The sequence below is a fragment of the Nannospalax galili genome, unplaced genomic scaffold, assembly GCF_000622305.1.
Source record: "Nannospalax galili isolate Female #2095 unplaced genomic scaffold, S.galili_v1.0 scaffold54, whole genome shotgun sequence".
Lineage (NCBI taxonomy): Eukaryota > Metazoa > Chordata > Mammalia > Rodentia > Spalacidae > Nannospalax > Nannospalax galili.
The window spans coordinates 12737122-12762710 of record NW_008341028.1 but is presented as its reverse complement, the minus strand read 5'-3'; the positions used below and the strand labels follow the sequence as shown (position 1 = coordinate 12762710).

At 44.0% G+C, this 25589-nt stretch overlaps 1 protein-coding gene across 5 annotated transcripts in view; it reads left to right on the top strand.

Moving 5' to 3' along the window:
* Positions 1-16017, top strand: part of Celf6 (CUGBP Elav-like family member 6) — a 36109-nt gene extending 20092 nt beyond the window's left edge. For 3 of the 5 annotated variants that reach the window (XM_008836430.2, XM_008836434.1, XM_008836433.2), the window contains 10 exons: positions 10844-10972; positions 11065-11144; positions 11307-11450; positions 11542-11674; positions 11750-11899; positions 12110-12172; positions 12434-12514; positions 12603-12746; positions 13311-13466; positions 14458-16017. In XM_008836430.2, coding sequence (XP_008834652.1) covers positions 10844-10972; positions 11065-11144; positions 11307-11450; positions 11542-11674; positions 11750-11899; positions 12110-12172; positions 12434-12514; positions 12603-12746; positions 13311-13438 — 1052 coding nt within the window. In that variant the 3' untranslated portion in view covers positions 13439-13466; positions 14458-16017. The remainder of the gene's footprint in view (positions 1-10843; positions 10973-11064; positions 11145-11306; positions 11451-11541; positions 11675-11749; positions 11900-12109; positions 12173-12433; positions 12515-12602; positions 12747-13310; positions 13467-14457) is intronic. The other 2 variants (XM_008836432.2, XM_008836431.2) reach the window with 2 other exon arrangements.
* Positions 16018-25589: the final 9572 nt, after the last annotated feature.

Genomic DNA, 25589 nt, shown 5'->3' with positions numbered 1-25589 from the left:
AAATTAAATTGTAAATGCAGTTATGTAGAAAAAGTATTTTTAGTTATGACAAAACTTTCAAAATTATTGAAACACTATATTTTCCTTCCTTTCTAATTTCATAGCATAGTTAGTAAATTAATAAATCATAGTAGCTATTACTCTGATCTGCCTCCCAACTTGACTATATTTTTTGTTTGTTTGTTTTTTGAGACAGGGTCTCACTGAGTAGCTCTGGCTAGCCTAGAACATGACAGGTAGATCAGGCTGGTCTTGAACTCACAGAGATCCACCTGCTTCTGCCTCCTGAGTGCTGGGGGATTTAAGGCATGTGTCACCACACCTGGCTTGGCTATATTTTATTTAACTTAGCAAACCTTTACATATCCAAGATGCCTAAGATACAGAAATAGATTAAGTAATCAATCTACTCCATCAATACACTCTTTCTACTTTCTAATTAGGTAATTAATTCAAAATTTGAACTTGCAATCTTCCTGCTTCAGGCTTGAGTACTAGAGCTAACAGGTGTGCGCCACCACACTGTGTCTTAATTTTAAAAAAAAGTCTTAATCTTAAATTTTAAATAGTTTTCTGGGGGATTTTAAAGTATGATTCAAGGCATCTCTTTTTAATTTTAAAAATGTAGTTTAATTCAAAAGTCAATTATCTGCTATTGCATTACCCCTCCTATTACTATCACCATCCCATAATTGTCTCAGTAATTTCTGCCTGAATTTGCAGGGATTTGCTTAGTTGTCAGCCTGGATTTTAGGTAGTAAACATTTGCTACTATTGAACCATTGTTTCCAAGTTCTTTCTAGAATTCAATTTTACTTTGTCTTCTCCCCCCCCCATATTTTTCTTTTTTAGTATTTTATTTATTATTTTAATTTTACGCATCTGAGTGTTTTTACCTACAGGTGTGTAAGTACATCTGTGTTGTGCATAACCCTCAGAAGCAATAAGAGGGTGTCCAGTCACCTGGAATTGGAGTTCTACATGGTTGTTTGCTGTCATATGGGTGCTGGGAATTGAACCCAGTACCTCTGGAAGAACAGCAAGTGTTCCTAACCATTCAACCATCTCTCCAGCCCCCACATTTTTCTTTAAAATATTTTAAAAAATCTTCTTGAGACAGGGTTTTCCTGTAGCCCCAGCTGGCCTGGAATTAACTATGTAGACCAGGCTGGCCTCCATCTCACAGAGCTCCACCTGCCTCAGCAAGTGCTGGGATCAAAGGGATGTGCCACCACGCCCAGCCCTCAGTTCTTCCCCACTCTTAACCCAATCAGGGTTTATCTAGTTTATTAGTTCCTTTTTTTTTTCTAGTACTGGGAATAGAACCCAGGACCTCTAACATGCTAGGCAAGCACTCTACCACTAAGACACTTTCTCAGCCCTAAAGTTGAATTTTCAGAATTTTGTGATAATGGGTGATTTCTCTGACTTAATTCAGTTATAACTTTTAGCTACAACTGTTATATCATAGTCAGTTGACAGTCATTTCTATCTTTAGTCTTTAGACTTATTTAATTCCAGAAAACTATTTTCCCCTGAAGCCTGGCTGGCTAGGTTTCATAGACAGTGCTTGAAGCTTTTCTCAAATTAACTCTTTGCTTCCTGGATGTGTTCTGCCTCTGAAGAGAGGTGAAGAGAGATGCTTTTTCTGCAGCTTGGCTTGGACCATATCACACAAAGCTGATTGTTGTAACTCTTAGGTCTTGGCTGTGGTTGGACCTCTGGCAAGCCTCACATGGCACTAACTTGCAAACACAGGTGTGTAACCTATAAAGAAAAATGTAGCTCTGAAATGTCTTCTCTCTTAAGGGGCCTGCACTGTCTTACCTCCTGGCTCCCTTGGATCCTGATGAAGGGACAGTGGGATGGAGTCTCTTTACTGTTTCATGCCCTGAGTTTCTTGTTGCCATCCTCTTGAAGCCCTTCTTTATTTATTTTATTTTATTTATTATTTTAATTTTATGTGTATGGTGTGTAATGCCTACATGTAGATAAGTGCACCCGTGTCATGCAGTGCCCACAGGAGACAGAAGAGGCTTTTAGATCCCCTGGAACTGGAGTCACGGACAATTCTTAGCTGCCATATGGGTGCTGGGATTAGAACCCTAGCCTTCTGCAAGAACAGTCAGTGTTCTTAACCACTGAGCCATCTCTCCAGCCCTTCTTTATTTTTTAATGGTAAAATATATAGAACATAAAATTTATCATCTTAACCATTTTAGAGGTACAATTATTAATATTAAGCATATTCATGTGGTTATACAATCAGTCCCCAGAACTTTTTAATCTTCAAAACCGAAATGGGATAGGGAGATAATTCAGCTGTTAAAGTGCTTGCCTTCCAAGAGTGAAGACTCTAAGTTCTATGCCCAGGACCCATGTAAAAGCCAGTGTGCTGTCATTGACATCGGCACTAGGGAGGTGGAGATGAAGATTCTTGGCTCTTGTTGTCTAGTGAGAACCTGTCAATGAGAGAACTTGTCTCATAAAATAAGGTGGAAAGAAATTGAAGAAGATACCTAACATGGACCTCTGGCTTCCACATGCATAAACCTACATGTGCATGTGTACTCTATTCAAACATGTACAACACAGAAGCACCCATGAAACTTGATACCCATAAAACAACTCCCTATTGCCCCACTATGCAGACTCTTGCAAATACCATTTTGCTTTCTGTTTCTATGTGTCTGACCACTCTAGATAACTAATAAGTGAAATTATACAGTAGTTTTCTGTTTTGCGACTGCCTTATTTCACTTAGTATAATGTCTTTATTTTTATTTTATGTGTACACATGTTTTGCCTGCATGTATTTTAGTGCCCCCATATTGTGCAATGCCCATGGAAGCCAGAAGAAGGCATCAAATTCCCTGGAACTGGAGGTAGATGGTTGTTACCTGCCATGTGGGTGCTTGGAACCAAACCTGGGTCCTCTGCAAGAGCAGCCAGAGCTTCTAACTGCTGAGCTATTTCTCCAGTCCCTTACCCCTTTTAAAACATTGGTGCTGGTAGGATTTGATAGAATTTCCTTCCTTTTTAAGACCGTATAGCAGCCCATTGAACACATACATGACATATTTGTTTGTCCACTGATTTGTTGATGGATGTCTGGGTTGCTTTCACCGTTTGACCATTGTGAATAATACTACCATGATGAGTGTGCAGTCATGTCGTTAGGATCCTGCTTTCTCAGAGAGCAAATGCTGCATGATCTGACTCATGTGAAATCTGAAGAAGAGCATTTAGAAGCAGAGTAGATGGTTAACAGAGGTTGATGGAAGAAAGGAATGGAGAAATGGGAGATGTTAGCCAGAGGCTCCACGGCTCTGTTGAGCAGGAGGAATGGCTTTTAGTGGATTGATACAGAGCATGACAACCACAGTAAATAATAATTTGGAGAGATGGCTCAGCAGTTAAGAACTCATACTGATCTTGCAGAGGACCTGAGATAGGTACCCAGCACCCATATCAGGAAGCTTACAACCACCTATCACTTCAGCTCCACAGGATTTGATGCCCTCCTCTGGCCTCTGCAGTCACCTTTACTCATGCATGCACAAACATAATTAAAAATAAAATAAATAGGGGCTGGAGAGATGGTTCATCAGTTAAGAGCATTTAGTTCTCTTGCAGAGGACCTGGATTCAGTCCCTAAGCACCTGCATCCTGTGACAACTGTCTGTAACTCCAGTTCCAAGGGATCTGATACCCTCTTCTTGCCTCTTTGGCACTTGCATACCCATGATGCACATACAGACAAACAAGCACACACACACACACACACGTAAATAAACATGAATTAATTTTTTAATAAAATAAATATTCTAGCCAGGTGTGGTGGCGCATGCCTTTAATCCCAGCACTTGGGAGGCAGAGGCAGGCAGATTTTTGTGTGTTCAAGGGCAGCCTGGTCTACATAGTGAGTTCCAGCACAGCTGGGGCTACAGGGAGACCCTGTCTCAAAAAGACAATAAATAAATAAATATTCTAAAATAATGTAACAGTTTTACCATAAAAAGTCAAGTGGTTAAAGTGATGGATATGTTAATTAGCTTGAATTACTCATTCCACAATGTATATATATCAAAACATGACTTTGTATCCTGTATGTAGTTATTAATGGTTGATTAAACTTTTAAAATATATTTATTTATTATTTTATGTGTATGAGTGTATTGCCTGCATGTATGTGAGTGCACCCGTGTCGTGCAATGCCTCGGAGGTCAGAGAGGACGTCGAATTCCCCTGGAACTGGAGTTAAGGACGGTTCTTAACTGCCATGTGGGTGCTGGGAATTGAACCCGGGTCCTCTTGCAAGAGCTGTCAGTGCTCTTAACCACTGAGCCATCTTTCCAGCCCCAGATTAAACTTTTTTTAACTGGAAAAAAATGTTCAGTAAAAGACCTTGCTTTTGGGGCTGTAGGTCCCAGGGTTCAAACTTGGGTGATCAGGCTTGGCAGCAAGCACCTTTGCTCACTGAATCATCTTGCTGGTCCACAAGTTCTTTATATAGTTTAGATAGTAACCCTTTATTAGATAAGTTATGTGAACTATTTTCCCCCATTTCATATGTTCTCTTTTCACCCTCTTTATTGTATTCGTTTGTGTCCAAAGCCTTTAATACTGATATAGTCTAATTTATCTGTTTTTATTTTTGTTGACTGTTTTTATGCCATGTCTAGATCATCATTTCCCAAATCCAGTGTCACAAAATATTTCCCCCTATGTTTTCCTAAGAATCTCATGGTTTTACCTCTTACATTTATGACTCTGATTCATCTTCACATAATTTTTTAAAATTACATTTATTAGCCAGGCGTGGTGGCACACGCCTGTAGTCCCAGCACTTGAGAGGCAGAGGCAGGTGGATCTCTGTGAGTTCAAGGCCAGCCTGGTCTACATAGTGAGTTCCAGGATAGCTGGGGCTACAGGGAAACCCTGTTTCAAAAAGACAAAAAAGATTACTTTATTTATTTATTTATTTATTTATTATTTATTTATTTAGTGTATCTGTGTGGGCACAGTCATGCTACAGTTCACATGTGGAAGTCAGAGAATAACATGCATGAGTTGACTTTCTTCTTGCATCATGTAGGTCCCTGGGATCAAACTCAGGTTGTCAGGCTTGGTGGCAAGTGCCTTTATCTACGAAGCCAATTTGCTGGCCCAACACCTAATTTTTTGTATGTGGCATAAAGTAAGGATACAATTTCATTCTGTCTATCTTTCCCTCCTTTGAGTGGCCTTAATACCATGGTCAGAAATCATTTGACCACATATATGAAGGTCTGGGGATTCCTCTATGACATTGATCTATGCATCTGTCTTTATGTCAATATCACACTTTTGATTGCTGTAGAAAGTATTTGAAAGCAAGGGGTCATTCTTTTTTTTTTTTTTTTGGCTATTTAGGCTTCCTTAGGATGAATTTTTGGATGTATTTTTCTATGTCTGCAAAAAACATGCCACTGAAATTTCTTACAGGAACCATATTAAATCTGTAGCATCAATTTGGTTAGTATTGACATTTATCAATATTAAAACTTTCAATTTGTGAACATGGGATGTTTTTCCATTTCTTTTTGTTTCTTTCAGTAACATATTGTAGTTTTCTGGGTTGGTTTTTTTTTTTTTTTTTGGTCTTTTTGAGACAGGGTCTCCCTGTAGCCCCAGCTGTCCTGGAACTCACTATGTAGACCAGGCTGGCCTTGAACTCACAGAGATCTGCCTGCCTCTGCCTCCCGAGTGCTGGGATTAAAGGCATGCACCACCACGCCTGGCAGTTTTCTGTCTTTTTTTTTTTAAATTGTTTATGAATTATTTTGTAGGTGGTGGTGGTGGTGGTGGTGGTGTGTGTGTGGTGTGTTGCAAGCATGCCATAGTGTCGTTATGGAGGTCAGAAGATAAAACTTGCTGAAATTGGTTCTCTCCTTCCATCATGTGGTTCTAAAGGATTGAATTCAAATTGTCAGGCTTTGTGGCAAGTGCCTTTACCCAATGAGCCATCTCACCAGGCCCAATTTGTAGTTTTCAATGTATATGTTTTTTGTTTCCATGGCTGTTTATTTCTAAGTGTTTTATTGTTCTTAATGGTATTATAAACGGAATTGTTTGCTTCATTTTTATTTCAGCTTGTTCGTTGTTACTGTATATAAGTATGACTGGATTTTTTGAGTGTTTGTTGGTATTTTGCACCTTTGCTGAATTCATTTATTATAACAAGATTTTAAAAAATTTTTATTTTTTAAAGTATTTTATTTATTATTTTTATTTTATCTTATGTATATGAGTGAATTGCCTGCATGTGTGTCATGCAATGCCTTCAGAGATGAGAAGAGAGCTTTGGAGTCTCCTGGAATTGGAGTTAGGAATGGTTGTTAGCCATCATGTGGATGCTGGGAATCAAACCTGGGTCCCCTGCAAGAGCAGCCAGTGTTCTTAATCACTGAGCCAACCTCCAACAGGCCTTTTTTTTTTTTCAATTAAAGATCTTTTTTGTGACAGAATTTCATGTAGCCTAGGCTGGCCTCAAAGCCTTTACATAGCTGAGCATGACCTTGAACTCCTAACCCTCCTGCTTCCATCTCCTGAATTGCTAAAGTTACAGGTGTGTGCCAAAATACCTGACATACTTGGTGCTGAACTCAAACCCAGAGCACTGTGCTTGCTAAGCAAGCACTCTGCCAACCAAGCTACATCCCCAGCCCCTTAAAGTTCTTCTTGAGGCCTATCTGGCCAGGAGACTGTGGTTATCCTAGATATTTCCTTTACTTATTTTCTCAGTCTTCCTTGTCTTATGCTGCCAACATAACACCAGGGGAGAGAGGCTTTGCTCCAGCCACTGCCCCCAGCAGGATTTTCTGGATAGTGTTCGGACTGAAAGGTAGACTAAATAGTTTCAGGACTGGTTTGGTGGTTGGTGCCCACAGGTTGTGTCTTAGTTTGTTTTTCAGTTGCTGTGAGAAACACCATGACCATCAGAAAGTTGGGGAGGAACGGGTTTATTTGGCTTACAGGTTTCCGTCCATCATCAAGGGAATCCAGGACAGGAACTCAAGTCAAATCTGGAGGCAGGAACTGAAGCAGAGATCAAGGAGGAATGCTGCTTGCTGACTTGCTTCCCCTCTCTTGCTTGGCTTTCTTATACAGCCCAGGCCTACCTGCCCAGGGATGGCACTGTCCACAGTGGCACAGCTGGGCTCCCCCACATCAATTAGCAATCACAAAAATGCCCTACAGGTCAATCTGATGGAGGAAATTCCCTCTTCCCAGGTATGTCTAGGTTTGTGTCAAGTTGACAACTAACCAGCACAAGTTGCAACCTTTTCCTACAATCATGGCATTCCACCAAGATGGAGGTGAGTGGGTATGAGGGGCCCAGATACCAGAAATCTATGTACTTCAGGCAAGGCCTACTTTCATGAACAATATCTTGGTCTTCTTTCTTTGAAAAAGACTGACTCTATTTTCACCTCTTGGCTCTCAAACCTATTATTTGCTGTGCTAGAATTCCTAATTTATATGACCAGCTGCACTAAGCAGCCTCATGGAGATGGGCATATCAGAGCCTACACCACTTGCTTGGGATAGAAAAACTAGGAGTATCCATTGGGTGCCAACAGGAAATACCATTCAGTTATACCATCAAACTGTGTGGCTTTCCACCTGTGTCTCAACTCCCCACTGGTACTGCCTTCCGGTTTTTTCCACCCCTGGAAGATAGAACTTCACAGTTGATATTCTATCTCTAGAGACCTATCTACCACCTATGAGATACTCTTATTCAGATTTGTTGCAGTACTGGGGTCAGAACTCCAGGGCCTTATCATGCTATACAAGTGCTCTACCATTGAGCTACATCCCTAGCCCTTACTCAGACATTTATGCCTCGCCTCTTGTAGCATCCTCTTAACAAACTGGTTGCATTTGACTAAGAGGCAACAGATGTATATGAGTTATGATGCTACCACCATCTGCATCTGAGGGGGATTCAATCATTCCCTAAAATATTCAGGGGTGTGGGTTTGGAGACTGTGCTGAAGGGGCCGCTTTTTAAAAAAAAAAAAAAATCAGATTTCTTAAGAAAGTTGTCTGAGGTTACTGTGACCTAGCTCTTCCTCCTGTGAAACATGATTACAGTCCATGTAAAGTAGCAAAGAAGGTCCCAGGATTCAAGTGATAACTAGGAAACAGGTAATATGGAGAAAGCTTGAGCCCATAGTGAGTGCCCATTTCAGGGTCAAATTTATATATCCCTGTAGTCCTGACCATGGGCTCAATGCCCTAGTGTGAATGAAAATTACCAATTCAGGAGGCTCTTACTGGAAAAGGAGGTTCAGAGAATTTAATGAACTGTGATGGGTTAGACTGATGAGCTACCTTCATCCCATGCTCCACCACTGGCAGAAAAGAGTAAGGAGAGGAAGTACAGATGAAGGATCAGGTAACCACTGTCCACACAAACCTTCTTCCTACATTAAGTTCTTCATCTCAGCTTGTGATCTCTCTTCTGACATAGGGGTTACATGGATGCTGGTCCACAGAGCATGACTTCTTACACACCCTATCAGTGATACAGTTGTTTTAGAAGAGCACTGTGAAATTTCCTAGGGACTGTGGAGACACTGGGATCATCTATAGCCACTTCTAGGCCTTTTGTAGACATGGGCATATTTCAATATCAAGGCTCAGAATAGTGGCACAGATTTCTGAAGTTTGATTCCCTGTCCAACTGAGGCCTGTTCTTCAGTGTTAAGGCAAAGTCATGAATGTCACAAGATTTATGTAAGGTCAACTCCATGCAGATGCTTCAACCCTTTCCACTCCTGGAAGGTTGAGCCCCATATTTGGTAGTTCCATCTCTCAGTGGCCTACTTACCACCTATGGAATGCTCATTTCCAGACATTTCTCACCTGTCATCTCAGGTGATCTGGAACTCTGCTCTTTGTCTGTTAAGTCAGTGGTTTCAAAGGGTTTTCCTTGGAGTCCACTCCAGGGGGTACTAGAGGAGAATCAAACAGGAGAAATTCCAAGCCCTTTTCTGGCGTCAGTAGGAAATTTTCTGTTTTTCTCTTACATCCTGAATTTCATCCTACTATTTTTGTTACATTTATTTATTTATTTATTTACTTATTATTTATTTGTGTGTGTGTGTGTGTGTGTGTGTGTACGTGTACACTCATTAGGCTTAGCAGCAACTGCTTTTACCCACCAAACCATCTGGCCAGCCCTCATCCTATTCTGTTTTTGTAGAAACAATATATTGCACTATTTTTTAAAAGGTTGGGAAACCAATAATCTATTACCAGGGTTCTCTTCTCTGGCTAACAACCTGTGGGAGCATAAAATACCCACCAAGAGTAAGATTATGCTCTTACTATAGGCTTGTCAAGTAGTAAAGCAGTTTTGGAGTTTGATTTTTCTGAGCTCTAGGATCTTGAAGATGAAGCCTGAAGTCAGATTCCCACCCAACACTTCTCTCTCAGTGTGTCTTGCCCTACACATTGGCAAGCCCCATCCCATATTCAGAGGCTTACCTTGATACAGAAAGGATTCAGACTTTAGCAGTACACCCAGTGGACCATACCCATCGATCACAAGTTCCTAGATAGTGTAGCAAAGGTCCAATATACAGCTAATCCCTGGTTCCAATCCATTCCCTCCAACTTTCCTCATGGGACACAGGCTCAGCTTACTGTCCTGTCCTCTATCTCTGTCACTCCCATAGGAAGTGTGGACACTTGGAGGGAGCCTACTTGTTTTCAGGTGATCATCCAGTTATACAGATAAGAGTTTATTCTTCCAGAGCATGAACAACTGGGGAGAGGGCTGGGTAGGAGAACTTGGGAGATCAAAAAGGAGGTCATTGGGCCAGAAAAGGCCCTGGAAGTTCAGCAAGGAGATGGGTGGTGGATCTGGGGATTAGTGAAAGAGGTCAGGGGCTCAACAGGTGCAATGGGGAAAATGCTTATGTTGGAGGCTCAGAACCCCAATTTTCTCTGTAGGCCTTCAGGAGGAACACTGGGTTAGATTTGGTGCCGAGGGTATGGATTCACTATTTCAGTGCTCAGTATCTAAGGATAAGGCAGTAGGCTAGGACAGCTGTTTTCCATGTGTATTTTTTTTTAATCTGAATTTTTCATTTTATATCTTGGGTAGGGAGGGGGGAAATGGAGGAACTTACAATTTTTTTTTTTATCTGAATTTTTCGTTTTTTCGGCATTTTTGAGACAAGGTCTCTTGTAGCCGCACCTGGCCTGGATTCACTAATGGAGACCAGTCTGGCCTGGAACTCACAGAGATCCACCTGCCTCTGCCTCCCCAGGGCTGGAATTAAAGGCATGCGCCACCTTGCCTGGCTTCCATGTGTCTTTTAACAGAGCTCTCCTTGATTTGAGCAGGAAAGGGCATTGGTTCTGGCCAGTGCCATCAGGGTGACAAACAAGGTTCCAGTCAAGCACCCCTCCCTCCAGAACTCTGAAAGGGTCTCCAGTAGCATTTTCCAAACTAATAACAGAAAGGTTAAAATATGTGTAGGGCTCTGCCCCCAAAAGTATCAAGATTGTACCACTCCCCACAAGAGCAGCAATGAGTCTCTTGGGTATCTCCAGGACCCAGGTTTGCCTGATGGACATCTGAGCTGAGTTTCTTTCCTCTAAATCTGCCTGTAGGTCTTCCTGCCCCTCAAAGAGACCCAACTTTGGAGCCCCAGGGCCTTCTCACTCCCTACACCTCTTCCCAGAGCTAGACTGGTGAGCCACCTTCCCAAGCTCCTCAGGCAATTCTGGGGAGCCTAGGAACACTTGGGGTCCCCAGGTTATTTCCTGGCTTTGTCCCCAGAGGACCGGAAGCTGTTTGTGGGGATGTTGGGCAAGCAGCAGGGTGAGGAGGACGTCAGACGCCTGTTCCAGCCCTTCGGCCATATCGAGGAGTGCACTGTCCTACGGAGTCCTGATGGTACCAGTAAAGGTGACCTGAACTGCCCCTGGGATTTCCTGGTGACCTTTTCTTACACTTTGACTCCCGTGGCCTGAGCCACCCCACCCTCTCTCCTGCACCAGGCTGTGCCTTTGTGAAGTTCGGGAGTCAAGGCGAAGCTCAAGCCGCCATCCAGGGCCTGCACGGCAGCAGGACTATGACGGTGAGGGCTGGCGTCAGGGCTGAGGGTGAAGCCAGAGAGCCGGGACTGCTCCCTCTTCCCCCATAGGCCCTCAGCGCCCTGGGGCAAGGGCTTGTTAGGGAAGGCAGTGGCCTAGAGATCGGCCTAAGTCAGGACCAGTCACCATGCCCTCTTCCTGCCCAGGGCGCCTCTTCCAGTCTGGTGGTGAAGCTGGCGGACACAGACCGGGAGCGTGCGCTGCGGCGGATGCAGCAGATGGCTGGCCAACTGGGGACCTTCCACCCTGCACCGCTGCCACTCGGGGCCTGTGGCGCCTACACCACGGCGGTAGGTGCCTGGCCAGGGTTGGCAGGTGGTAGGGACCAGGGCAGCTACCAGTTGCTGAGGCCTGTACAGCCGCCCTTCTTCCTTCCCAAAGATCCTGCAGCACCAGGCAGCGCTGCTAGCGGCGGCGCAGGGTCCTGGGCTTGGCCAGGTGGCCGCGGTGGCCGCACAGATGCAGCACGTGGCCGCCTTCAGCCTAGTGGCTGCACCACTGTTGCCTGCCGCAGGTAAGGAACCAGCGGGATTGGAGCCACAGTTTAGCCTGTGAAGGGCCTTGGCCTGACCTCCTATCTCTTTGACAGCCAACTCCTCACCCGGTGGTGGTGGCCCTGGAGCACTGCCCGGCCTTCCAGCGCCCATGGGGGTCAATGGATTCGGTTCTTTGACTGCCCAGACCAACGGGCAGCCAGGCTCCGACTCGCTCTACAACAACGGGCTTTCTCCCTACCCAGGTGGGCCACCCCACCCGGCTGACTCAAACTTGCCAGAAGTGAAGTGGGCAGCAAGGCTTGGGAGGCAAGGTTCTGCTTGGGGGAAGGGATTCCCCCATCTTCCCTTGCCTTCAATCATAGCTGCCCTCCACCTACCACACTGCCCGGGTCTCTCCCCTACCTCTTGCGCACCAGCCTTCACCTTGGGCTTTGGTCCCCCTCTCTCTCCAGCCCAGAACCCTGGCATGGCTGACTCCCTGCAGCAGGCCTACGCCGGGATGCACCATTACACAGGTTTCACTTGGCGCTGGTCTGGGGGTGTGGGTGTGGGGGAGGTGTTAAGGAACTCAGGACAGAATAGGGAGATTTGTGGGAGGGTTAGGCTCTGTTTCCAGGAGTTAATTCTATCCTCCCCAGCCCCAGCCCCCAGTGACCTCTCTTGGGAAGAGGGTTATGGTGAGCTGGGTTGGATTGGTCAGAGCTGGCCAGGCTGATGGGGCCCTGCTTGGGGAATGATTCCTCGGGATCACTGCCCACTCCCACCTTTGTCTCCAGCAGCCTATCAGTCGGCCTATGGCCCAGTGAGCACAGCTTTTCCCCAGCAGCCTTCAGCCTTGCCCCAGCAACAAAGAGAAGGTGAGGGACTTGGGCCTGGATATCTGGGTTGGGGGTGGGGTTTCACTCAGTGTCCTTTCCCTAAACAAGCCTGCTGTTGTTCCTGCAGGCCCCGAAGGCTGTAACCTCTTCATCTATCACCTGCCTCAGGAGTTTGGTGATGCAGAACTCATACAGACATTCCTGCCCTTCGGAGCTGTTGTCTCTGCCAAAGTTTTTGTGGATCGAGCCACCAACCAGAGCAAGTGTTTTGGTGAGCTGATCCCCATCCCTGAGCCTCAGGATTCCATACAGACTATACATAAGACAGTGATTTCCAGGACTGAATGTTATGAAACAAAGTATGGACACAGACCTGTAATAGGGCTAGGCCTGGAACCAGAACAAGCCTTATTTCAGTTCAGCTGAACTCATGTACTAGGATCAGGAAGGTTGCAGCTTTGGAGTTTGGCCAGAGCAGGAGGAGTCTAGGTTTGGGATCAGAGATGCCCTCCAACCTCAACTGCAGTTCTGAGGCCAGAATGGGAGGAGCCAACCCAAGCCAGGGAAATACTCAGACCAACACACTGCCCCTTCCCCCTGGCAGAGTTGCTTCCCATCTTTCTGAGAATCACACCTTTAGGAATTATTTGCCTTTATAAGTGTGTATCTATTGTATGTGTGTGAGCACACATGCTCACACATTTAAGCAACAAAAAGGTATGATTTGATAGAATTGGCTTAAGGGGCTTGGAGATTGGGACGGGGGGCTAGTCAAAGAGAAAGGAGGCTCTGCTAAGCAGGATTCCAGGCTAACCTATCTGCCCACATCCTCCAGGGTTTGTTAGTTTTGACAATCCAACCAGTGCCCAGACTGCTATCCAGGCCATGAATGGCTTTCAAATTGGCATGAAGAGGCTCAAGGTCCAGCTAAAGAGACCTAAGGATGCCAACCGGCCTTACTGATCTGCTCTCACTGACCAGCCACAGAAAGGTGAGTCCTTGATGGGTGCTAGGCAAATGGATGACAAAACTCACAGCTTTGATGTTTTCTTGAAGACACTTGGGGACACCTACCTCTCCAAGAAAGTCTGGGATAAAGAGACGAGCCAGGATCAAGGGGGATAGAGACTGAGCTTTTTTTTGTTCAATCAAGGGCCTGAGATGAATTAGACAGCCTTACTACATGGAGAGACAATTTCTATCAAAATTCAAGCAGTTCTATTCCAGAAAAAGCTGCAGGAGGCCACATGGGTACAGCACTCATATAAGGAGTGGGTCAGGGAAGTGGGATTTGGTGCAGCTCATAAAGATCTCCTGAGCCATGAGTTCTGACCTGCCACTGAAGGAGGTAGAAGTATTGATGAATTTGAATAAAGAAGATAAAGAAAAAATAAAAGGTCAGATTCCAGGTGTGGTGGTATGGTACATGCCTTTAATCCTAGCATTTGGGGAGCAGAAGCAGGCAGATCTCTGTGAGATTGAGACCAGCCTGGTCTACATAGCATGTTCCAGGCTAGCTAGGTCTACAGGGGGACCCTGTCTCAAGCAAAACAAAACGAAACAAACAACAACAACGAAGATATAAGGGTAGATAATGTAGAGATGAAGGGAGAAAAGCAGAGATCCTTAAGAAGTAGGGTCTGCCAGGCCTAGTGGTCAATGGGCAGAGAACTGATAAGTTCTAGGTTTCTGGAAGGGCCATGGGTTCACAGGAGTCTGCCTACAACTTGGAGAGATGTTCTGTCCCTGGAGGTCCACCTGGCCTCACCTCACTTGAGCAAAGCAATCTCTACAGAGCATTGACTGGGATGATCTGGCCAAGACCCAATCAGAGGCTGGTTTCAGTGGCCAGAATGCTGCCAATAAAAAGAGGTTCAGACTCTTAATGAAATGTCACAGGGGGAGCAAGAAGCTCTTGTCTTACCCTCTTGGGTAACTTTGCTTCCTCCCTCTCCTGTCTCTTTACCAACTAATATCTACAGCAGAAACTGAAGAATGAGAAGAAAGGAAAAAGAAAAGCACAGAAATGCTGGAGTGGCCCTTCCCAAAGGAGCAGCTGCAGATGAAGGTGGATCGGACCCGAGGCTGGCGCCTGGGGCTCAGGCCACTCATTAAGTGGGTTGTTCCACGGAGCACTCAGGCTGGCTGACCATCAACTGTCTAAAGGAACCAGCAGAGGGTCTCGGGGGTGCCAAGGGCTTCTCAGCGAGGGAAGCCCAGACTTACTTTGTTCAAAATCATATCATTCCTTAGCATTTAGGGACCAAAGGACTATTGTTTTTTTAAGAATATATATATCTATATAAATTAAAACAAAGAAAAAAACCACAAGAGAGACAAAAAAATCAGTAGAGAGTCTCATAAAAGCTGCCTTTAAATATCCCTAGGAGACAGGGTGAAGGGAGACCCTTAATAGCCCCAGCCTAGGCAGAGGAGGCTGTGGAAAGATTGTCCTGTGTCTCATTCCTTCTTAAGCCACTCCTCCACCCTGCCCTTTTTTAAATGAAAAGGCTGTGAGGTCTAGGCTCATATTCAGGCAACAAGAGGGTTATGGAAGTGAACCCACAATTCCCAAACCCAGAGAACATTCCTGAAGAGATCTCAGGAGGAACTCAGGCCTGCTCTGACCATTACTATCCACAGAGGCCCTTGGCCTGCAGGAGTGGAAACCTGCCTTTCCTTCTTGACAGCCTTTCCTGTGGAGCCATTGCCCTCCCCAAGGCAGGAAGAAAGAGGGAGCCTTTTCCTTCCCAGTCCAGATAGACAGAGGCCTTGCCTATGGCTGAGCCAAGACACCTCCTGTTTCCCCTCCCCTTGTACCTGCCCCAGTGTCCCCTTGCTCCAGGCTACCTTCTGTCTCTTAGTCTAAGTTTGCCCATCTGTAAAGTATATTCAAGATATATGTAGAGGGCTGTGACAACAGACTTGGAAGGTTTGCTGCTGTATATACTTGCCATTGAGAAGGGAATAATTTTCACTATGTAGAAGCTTCAGAATTAGAGGTCCCTCTTTACCCAGGACCTGGGAGAGAAGTAGATGTTTTGCCAAAATACTTCTTCATTCCTTTAAAAAGTACATCTTTCCTATGCAAGAGTGTCTCATATGTGCTTATCCAAGGTGCTTCTAGATGGTGAGCAGTGTTCAGCTTAGAAGTGGTGTGTGCTCTGTCTGTCTGTCCTTGTCTGTCCTTGTATACAGTGGGTGCCATATAAAGCTGATCAATGGTGGTGCTTCCTGCCTGCTTCTGTGAGATGGGCAAAAGATTCAGCTAAGAACACCATAACTCACCTTGCCTTGGTCAGTCTTTCCTGGGCCTGCAAGGCCCTTGCACATGTTTTTCCAAGGGGGATAATTTATCCTCAACCCCTAAGTCATGAGTCAACCTAATCTTGAGGCCCAATAATGTTGGTTGGGGAGCACTCTGGTCCCCAGATACTACTGACACTGGAGGCCTCTTACATAGTATCACTCAGATAGTAAAAGATGCGGGGGTGGAGGGTTCTTCCTTCACAACAGTTTCTAAGAAAACTTGTTCCCACTTGTTCCTCTGTCTCTGACTGGTTTTTGGAGGGAATGGGGATGAAAAATAGATTTTTAAATAACATTACAAGGTAAGGTGTGGTATATACCCACAAATCGTTTCTGGCTGGGAAAGGAACCAGTGCTGAGGCATATGTATACCAGCATGGTGCTGGTCCATAGATGGAGCACCTTGGGTTCAGGAGCATCTGCATATTCAAACAAATATGGGCTTGGGAGATAAATCAGTCAGTAAAGTATTGACCTTGTAAAACCCAGCCATCCTAGCCCACTTAGTGAGTTCCACGCCAATGAGAGACCTTGTCTCAAAAAACCAAAGGTGGGAAGCACCTGAGGAATGACAGATGAAATTGTGCCTCTAGAGGCAATGGACACACACACACACACACACACACACACACACAATACTAAAACAACCCCAATGGACACACACACACACACACACACAATACTAAAACAACCCCAAGATATTAATCTAGAAGCATACTGTTCTCTCAATGCCAGATGCAAAGCATGTGATGGAGCTTGGACGACCACCAAGACCATTAATGCAGGTACAATGGAGGGACATAGAGGGTCCGTATTAACAAGAAAAGTACTAATTCAGACTTTATTGTTGGAGATCCAAGAAAGGCTTCCTGAAGGAGGTTAAAGAGAAGAGTCATTAATGATGAAGTGAGACATTTGGACAAAGTCTTTGAGTAGGTGCATCATATTGGAAAGTTATCTATTACCAAGAAATAATGATTATCATTTATTTCAGGGGCCTGTCATGTTGCAGATAAAAACCTTTTAGCATTCCTAATTCTATCATGAATTAACTTAATTCAGTACTGAATCATATCAGAACATGTGAAACAAGGTGGAACTTACTTTGCTTCATATTTTAGGATATGGATGAGGAATTGACAGACTCTATAGACTCCCAAGTTGCAGGAGTTGATATTATCTAGAGCAAGGGTTGACAGACTATGGTCTGTGGGCCAAACCTTGCCTGTGACCTATTTTTGTATAGCTACAGATGAATTTTCATAGATTTATTTTTAAATTCCCCCCTCGTGTGTGTGTGTGTGTGTCTGTGTGTGTGTCTGTCTGTCTGTCTGTGGATATGTGCACATGAATACAGGTGCCCATGGAGGTCAGAAGAGAGTATTTGATCCCCTGGAGCTGGACATGGGTGCTGAGAGCTGGATTTGAATCCTCTGCAAGAAGTAATACATGCTCTTAACCTCTGAGCAATCTTTCCAGCCCGAGTTTTTATACATTTTAAAGGCTTGTCAAAACAAAATGATAAAATAGAGGTCATATGTGGTTCATAAATTTTAAAACATTTATCTGGTCCTTTAGACATAGTTTGCTGACCACCTGGTAAGATGACAGAATACCTACAGAATGTTTGAGTTTGACAATATGGTGTGGTGTCTTTGTGTGTGTGTGTGTGTGTGTGTGTGTGTGTGTGTGTATGCACACGTATTAGTCTGGAACCAAACACAAACATCTATAAGCCATTAGGAAATTAATTGGCTTGCATAACAGATATACCTGCCTCTAGACAGAACCAGGTCTGGAGGTTCAAATAATGATGTCTCCATCTCTTAATTCTGCTTCCTTTTATATGTTGACCTTACTACATCTAGCTCTAAAATCCTAGGGAAGACTTTGCCCAGCTTTGGACATATGCACACATGTAGAATGAAGATTGGGCCACCTCCCTAAGTATGTGAGGAACAGGAGAAATAGGCCCTCAAAGAAGAAGATAGTGGGCAGATAAGCAATATCTACCCAGTGCATTTTTGCCCTTTATTGTATCCACATATACTTTCATTGACAAGCATACAATTCAAAGAACATCCCTGCCTTGCAATGCACTGATCTCAGATCCAACCAAAACATGCACATCCACTTTCCAATGAAAGATGAAGTAATGTCAGACCCAGTTGCCTTATTCAGTCCAGTCCCTAGTGATGTGCAATTCTTGATCAGGTCTGGATGTGTTCTTAAGATTTTGCAATATATGGCTAGAAGGTCAATTTTTCCACCCCATATCACCAATATAAAATAGTGGAGGAATACTGGATTACAACTTTTAAAAGCTCTTCTATTTGGAATTAGAGAGAAGGGAAAACAATGAACACTAATCTACAGCACAGAGCTGGATAGTGGAATGATTGACTGCTCTAGATCCTTTTCATCGGAAAATATCTACTTTATCTATTGCCCTTTATGGACATCCCTGAGAAGATGGCTTTTCTGGAATTGGAACATCCCATATCCCATTTTGCATGGGACTGGATCTAAAGACTGCTTTAGAAAGTCAGCAGTCCCAGGTCCCTGTTTCTCAGGTGTGAGGATCATCTGATCTTTGAACTCTCTGGAGTCTAGTAACCACCATGGAGAACTGTGCTCAGTCCTCATCCTTGAGTCTTGATCTAGCACTCAGAAATTATGCTTTTTGGCAACTGCTCTAGTTTCATTTCTGTTGGTGTGATAAAATACCCTGGCAAGAAGCAACTTGGGGAGTGAGGAGAGTATTTCTTCAGGTCACAAGTCAGGTTTCAGTCCATCATTGTGGGGAAATCAACAGGAACTTCAAGTAGTAGTCACATCACATCCATAGTCAAGAGCAGAGGGAAACGAATCCACAAATGCTCACTTGCTTGTGCCCAGCTCCATTTCCCTACTCTTACACAATTCAGGACGCTCTGCCTAGGGAATGGTGCCACCCACCGTGAGATGAGTCTTCCCATATCAATTAATTAATGCAATTCCCTAAAGGGCTGGAGAGATGGCTTAGAAATTAAGAGCATTGGCTACTCTTGCAGAAGACCTGGGTTCAAATCCCAGCACCCACATGGCAGCTAACAACCATCCATAACTTCAGTTCCAGGGGATCTGATGTCCTCTTCTGTCCTCCACAGGCACTGCATGACACAGATGCACTTACATATATGCAGGCATAATATTCATACACATAAAATAAAAAATAGGGCTGGAGTGATGACTCAGTGGTTAAGAACACTGGTTGTTCTTGCAGAAGACCTGGGTTCAAATCCCAGCACCCACTTGGCAGCTTACAACTGTCCGTAACTCCAGTTCCAGATGATCCAATGGCCTCTTCTGTCTTCTGCAGGCATTGCGCAACACAGGTGCACTTACCTACATGCAGGCAATACACTCATACGCATAAAATAAAAATAATAAATAAAATTAAAAAAATAATAAACAATCCCCTACAGACATGGCCACAGGCCAAAATAAAGACAATCCCTTATTGAGACTTCCTCCCAGATTATTTTAGGTTGTATCAAGTTGACAGTTAAAGCTAATAATCATAGCAACAGATCACAATTTGAACATTCCTCTACCTTTCAGCTTCATGGTATTGGTAATAGCCCATCTATGGTAGTGCTCCCAGGAGAAAACTTCTATTCCACTCTTGGCTTTTACTCCAGTGACCTTGACCTTCACCAGATAGTCAAAACCCCTGAGTGGTGCTAACTTCTAGGCTTCAGCCTGAAGATGCTTAGTGCAGGACTGAGGCAACCAGCTCAGCATTCATTCTGGCCATCAAACTGCAGCTTGCTGAACTCCTCCCCCTCCAGCCATGGCTGATTTTTACATGGAGGGCATATCACCAAAGAATTCTTGAGAGGAGTCTATCAGCTGATGCTGAATTTGGGATCTTCTGGCAACTTCCAGAGCTTAAAGACTGTGGGCAGAGTCCTTAGTCTTCAACAGCAATTCTGTGGTGGATTTCTTTCCCTAGATGTGACCCAGGTGTCCTGCATGCAGGGGGAGCAGACGTTTGGTCCAAGATGGGGATGATGATCTCTGACCTCAGAGACAACTGACTTTGCTGCTGTGTGCTTAGATCAGGTCCACAGGCTCACCCCTGCCCCAGAGTATACATGGGGTACCCTGCAAAAGATGGCATTAGAGCCATAGAGATCCCATAATCTCCTTATTCCCTTTTAGTTTCAGTCATAATCTTTGGCCATCAATTTTCTGTGATGCTGTGGCATCTGTCATGATAAAGCCAAACCCAGTAGGGACCAGAGAGGCTGGTTGCTCGTGGCCTCTGGGCCTCTCCTCATGACCAGTATATTTGTATGTTACACAGCTTGATGTTCGTTGGGATGGCCAAGAAGAAACCTGTTGGGCTTAGGAGACTCAGGGCCAGTGCAGGTCACGTAGCTGGCTCCCAGCCTGTAGCCTGGTGGATCTGCACATTCAGCTTGCTCCTTTGCCCTCTTTGAGTTTATATTTGGCACAGATTTGGTTACCTCTTTCCAGACCTTACTTTGCTAATCCTGCTAGGCTGCAAGCTAGGTTTGGCTTTTCCCAAGAATGTCTTTGGTGCTTAGCAGAAAATGCAGGGAATCATGAAGAAAGCTTGCAGAATAAGCCTCAGCTTCCAGGTAAGTAGTTCACAAACAGCCAGGCATAATCACCTTGACACAGGCCCGAGAGAAAGCCAGCAATCCAGGTTAGATGAATTGCGTTTGAGTAGGAAAAATCAGCTGAGATGATTAATGTTGAGATGGGGACTTTGATTCCTCTGATTGCCTCTGGAAAGCAGAGTCTGGGGCAAATATTAAATAATGACTTTTGGAATGTGGAAGCCTAGGACAGTGTGTGGGAGACAAGAGGAAATTAAAAGACTATATATTACTGTGCTAACGGCTACTTCACATGAGCTGTGAAGAAAGAGATCACATGACAGTGGCAGGCTGGTTTATAAGCACTTGGTAGTTTCATGCACAAGTTGCTTCTTGGAGCAGTTCATCAAGGGTGAGGTTCAAAAGAGATTTATCCGTTGGCACATGCCTTTTATTCTAGCACTTGGGAGGCAGAGGCAGGCAAAGCTCCATGAGATTGAAGCCAGCCTGGTCTACATAGTGGGTTCTGGGCCAGCTGGGGCTACAGGGAGACACTGTGTCAACACCACTATCCCATTTGCCAAAAGGGGTTTATTCATTTGTTTCATTTTTATCACTTATTTTCCACTGACCATGGTACACCCAACAGAACAAGCCCTATATACTTGTTAGGTGAATCATTTGCTTCCTAAGTGGCTGTTGAAGAGGCCAACTCCTGTGGCCTGCCATGCCCATTCGTACCAACAATGTGTAGGTGAAGACCCTACTTGGCATAGGCAGGGTGCCACCCAACAGAGAAAAAGATGGTTGCTTATGGAATCCTAGAAGGCACATAAGGTGTGTGCCCAATACCACACCCTGTCCTTCAGGATTGACAGCCAGGCACTGGAACCCCAGCATTGAATGCCAAGTCAAATTTTATTCAACTTGGAAGGAAAAAAGAAATATTTAAGTGTGGCTTTGAGGGTCAGGATTCCATCCTTTTTCTTGAACTTCTTAAGACCCAAGCTCCAGTGTCTTCTCGATTTCCCCTCTGTGCTTTGGTTCTCACTTTAGATTAGGGAAAAGAAGGCTGGGGAGATGGCTCAGTGGTTAAAGAGCTTGCCTTACAAGCATGAAGACCGAAGTTTGGATCCTCAGACCCATCATAAAATGCCAGATGGTCGACTGCCTGTAATTCTAGCCTTGGAAGGCAGAGACAGGAAATCCCAAGAGCCAGCTAGCCATATTGGCAAGCTCTGCATTTGACTGAGATTCTGATTCAATGAAAGGCGGAAGAGTGATGGAGGCTGATTCCTGACATCAACCTTGGACTGCCACATACACAAGCACACACATGCAAGCATGCATACACACGCATGTGCAACACACACACACACACGAAAATGGAAAAAGAAAAAAGATAAGAAATTTACTTTCATAATCGATAACATGCATGATTATTTCAGCCTTGGCAGTATGGATTGCTGGCCTAAAGCAGAAAAGCTGTACTGCTCTGCTTCTGTCATTATGGAAGAGAGCTGAGCTGCAAGACCTCATTGAAAATTTCAGGAAGAGGCCAACATGCTCCAACATCCAGATATTTTCCTTCTTAGTATAGCCCAGACATCTCCATCTTTGATGGAATGTCATCTAACAATGACTTTGGAACTTCCCAGCCCTGAATGGCCCACTGCCTCCATTTCAGTTCCGTCAGTTCCAATTCCGAGGTCTGCTGTTTTCATACTCTATTCCATTTCTGTATCAGGACTGATTTCATCACAAGGGACAGGGACTGACACAACAGCTTAAGTGGGGAAGAAGTACAGTAGCTCCGCTGAGCTCAGGCAGGGCAGGACAGGGCTCAACAAATGCTATCAGGTCTCTCTTTGCTCCATTTCTCAGGGCTCTGCTTCCCTTTTAGTTGTGGCTTCTCAACTTAAAGAAGAGAGAAATACTCTGTCCATACGGCAGGGAGATCTGTGTGCCAACAGTCTCCATCTCAAATCTTCTTAGCACCATGGCCTCGAAAGCAAAAGAGCTTTGATAGAAATATTATGATTATAGGTCTTGACCCCATGTCTGAATGAACCACTTTGGGCAAGATGATAGAGTTCTCGACCTAGCTTCATCATAGGTCATGTTTCTATGCTCATGGGCAGAAGTGGGCAGAGACAGAGGTGGCATAAATGTCTGCCCCAACTATCTATGAACTGTTAACCTATGCCCTGCATGACTTGTAAGAATGTGTAATATGGGGCTGGAGAGATCTGTCAGCAGTTAAGAATGTGTAGTGCTTTTCCAAAGCACCCAATTTGGTTCCCAGCACCTGTGTCAGATGGCTCTCAATTGCTTGTGATTCCAGCTCCAAGGGATCTGACTTCTGTCCTCTGAGGGCACCTGAACTCATGTGCACACATACACATAATTTTAAAAATAAAATAAATCTTAAGAAAAAATGTGTAATTTGGCCTAGTTGGTCTATAGGATGCATAAAGATTAGAGTCAAGCAGGAACAAGATCCATAGAAAAGGCATAAATTTTGTGCTCATAACAGTAGGGAAGGGAAACAGTGGCAGTTTTTAGATCAGATTTGGGCTTTAGAGAGAGTTCCCTGGTGACTCACTGAAGAATAGATTGGAGGAGGAGATACTAGCACAATAGTTCTGGTGAGGAGGAACAGGAATTTGAAGAGCAGGAATTTAAAGGAGGATTTATTTAAATGTATTGAGAGGCTGGAGAGATGGCTCAGCAGTTCAGAGCACTGGCTGCTCTTGCAGAAGACCTGGGTTTGATTCCCAGCACCCACAAAGTGGCTAACAACCATCAGGTAATTGCAGTTCCAGGAGATCTGACACCTTCTTCTGACCTCTGTGAGAGTGGCTAACAACCATCCCTAACTCCAGTTCCAGGCGATCCAACATGTTCTTCTGACCTCTCAGGGCATTGCACAACACAGGTGCACTTACATATGTGCAAGCGTAACACTCATACACATAAAATAAAAATAAATTTGTTTTCTTTTTTTCCCCATGTGCTCTGTCATCCCTGATACTGCCCACTGTTATCGGTGCTCCCAGCCGTCCCCAGTGCTTGTCCATCTGCTGAATCTAGTCAGCCTATCTAGAGATCTTGTTTTAGGAAGATCAGGTGTTCCTTATCTAGCAGTGAACCATTGTCAATATTCCTTTAGATAAGATTGGGGGTCTACTGTTCATTTTCCCAGTTCTATGCTGGGTTACTGTCTGGGAGTCTCTTGGGCCACCCTGGCCGGCAACTCAAAGGATGGTATCTCCTGTCTGACATTGTTTCTTGTTATGTAGCCTTTATCTAAATATATGAGCTATACATACGGACTCTTAAAAAATTATATTGACCCCTTTAATTTTTTATTATACTCTCCTTATGGGTGGTTAAGACCCTACAGTTGGCCCAGATAAACCAATGTATTTTTTCTCTTAAGGTTGTTTGAGGATCTGTTCCTCAGGGTCACGTGGGCTTGGGAGGAGCCCTTGGCTCCTTTCTTTTACCAGTTCCATCTATATGAAGATGTCAAATGTCCTGCTCGACCTTGGCTGGCTTCACTTGGAAGCATGGAGGAAATGCTTCCTCTGTATTGATCCTCCTCTTTGTAGACTGGACACTGGTTCAAGTCCATCTGGTGGGGTCTCCACGGCTTCCTTGATCAAGAGGACAGGTAACTCACCACAGTTACAGGACATTTTGAGAGATGTTCATAGTCCCTTGGAACTTAGTCAACCTAGGAGGGCAAGGAGTAAAAACTGTCCTTTATGTCCCTCTGACCAAATTAGTATAGGCCTCAAATATGGCTGTTAAAACATCCAAGAAGGTTAGTTCCACCAGTCTTTTAATTACCATGTGCCATGTAAATGAAGCGTGGGAAAAGGCCAAAATGTTCTCAGATAAACCTTGCCTAGACAAGTATTATATTCCTTGATCTGGTTGTATGTATAATTTTTCAGGAGGTTGTTGGACTAATATGGTTCCCTCTGTTTTTTTTAATATTTTATTTTTATCTCTCACATTGTCTGACCCTTCCACCATGGTTTCCTCATTTAAGGTGCCCCCATTTTCCCCATTTCTCCAAAAAAAAAAATTTTTTTATTTATTACTTTTATTTTATGTGTATGTGTGTATTGCCTGCACGTAGGTAAGTGCACCCGTGTCGTGCAATGGCTGGGGAAGGCAGAGGAGGCTGTTAGTCCCCTGGAACTGGAGTTACGGACAGCTGTTAGCTGCCATGTGGGTGCTGAGATTCGAACCTGGGTCTTCTGCAAGAACAGTCAGTGTTCTTAACTGCTGAGCCATCTCTACAGCCCCTGTTATTTTAAAACTGGGTAGGCATTATTTATCTCTCGCATAATGATTTATGATGTTTATTGACTTACTTATATTGAACCATTCCTGCATCTCTGGAATAAAGCTAACTTGATCATGGTGGATGGTCTTTTTGATGTGTGTCTGTATGTGGTTTGCAAGTAGTTTGCTGAGAATCTTTGCATCTATGTTCATTAAGGATATGGGCCTATAGTTGTGTTAGTTTTTTTGGTTGTATCTTTACCTGGTTTTGGTATTAGAGTGATGCTGGCTTCATAGAAGGAATTTTGAAGTTCTCCCTCCATTTCTTTCTTTTTGAATAAATTAAGTAGTATTAGATGTAAATATTTAAATACCTGGTAGAATTCTGCTGTAAATCCATCTGGTCCTGGGCTTTTTTTTAGTCAGGAGGTTTTGTATTACTGTTTCAATTTCCTTATGTGTTATGGGTTTGTTTAAGCTGTTAATCTCTTCTTGGTTTAGTTTTGATGGTTCCCATGCTTTTAGATACCTGTCCATTTCTTTTAGGTTTTCAAATTTAGTGCCATATGGATTTTTAAAATATTCCCTTATAACGTTCTGGATCTTTTTGGTGTCTGTTGTGATGTTTCCCCTTTCATCTCTGATTTCATTGATTTGGAGGTGCTCTTTCTTTCTTTTGGTTAAATGGGCTAGCGGTCTATCTATCTTGTTTATCTTTTCAAAGAACCAGCTCTTGGATTCGTTGGTTCTTTATATGGTTTTGTTTCTATTTCATTAATTGCTGCTCTGAATTTGTTATTTCTTCTTATCTGCTGGGTTTGGGTTTCATTTGTTGGTGCTTTTCAAGTGTATTGAGTTGCAATGTTAAGTTATTTATTTGTGTTCTTTCTGGTTTT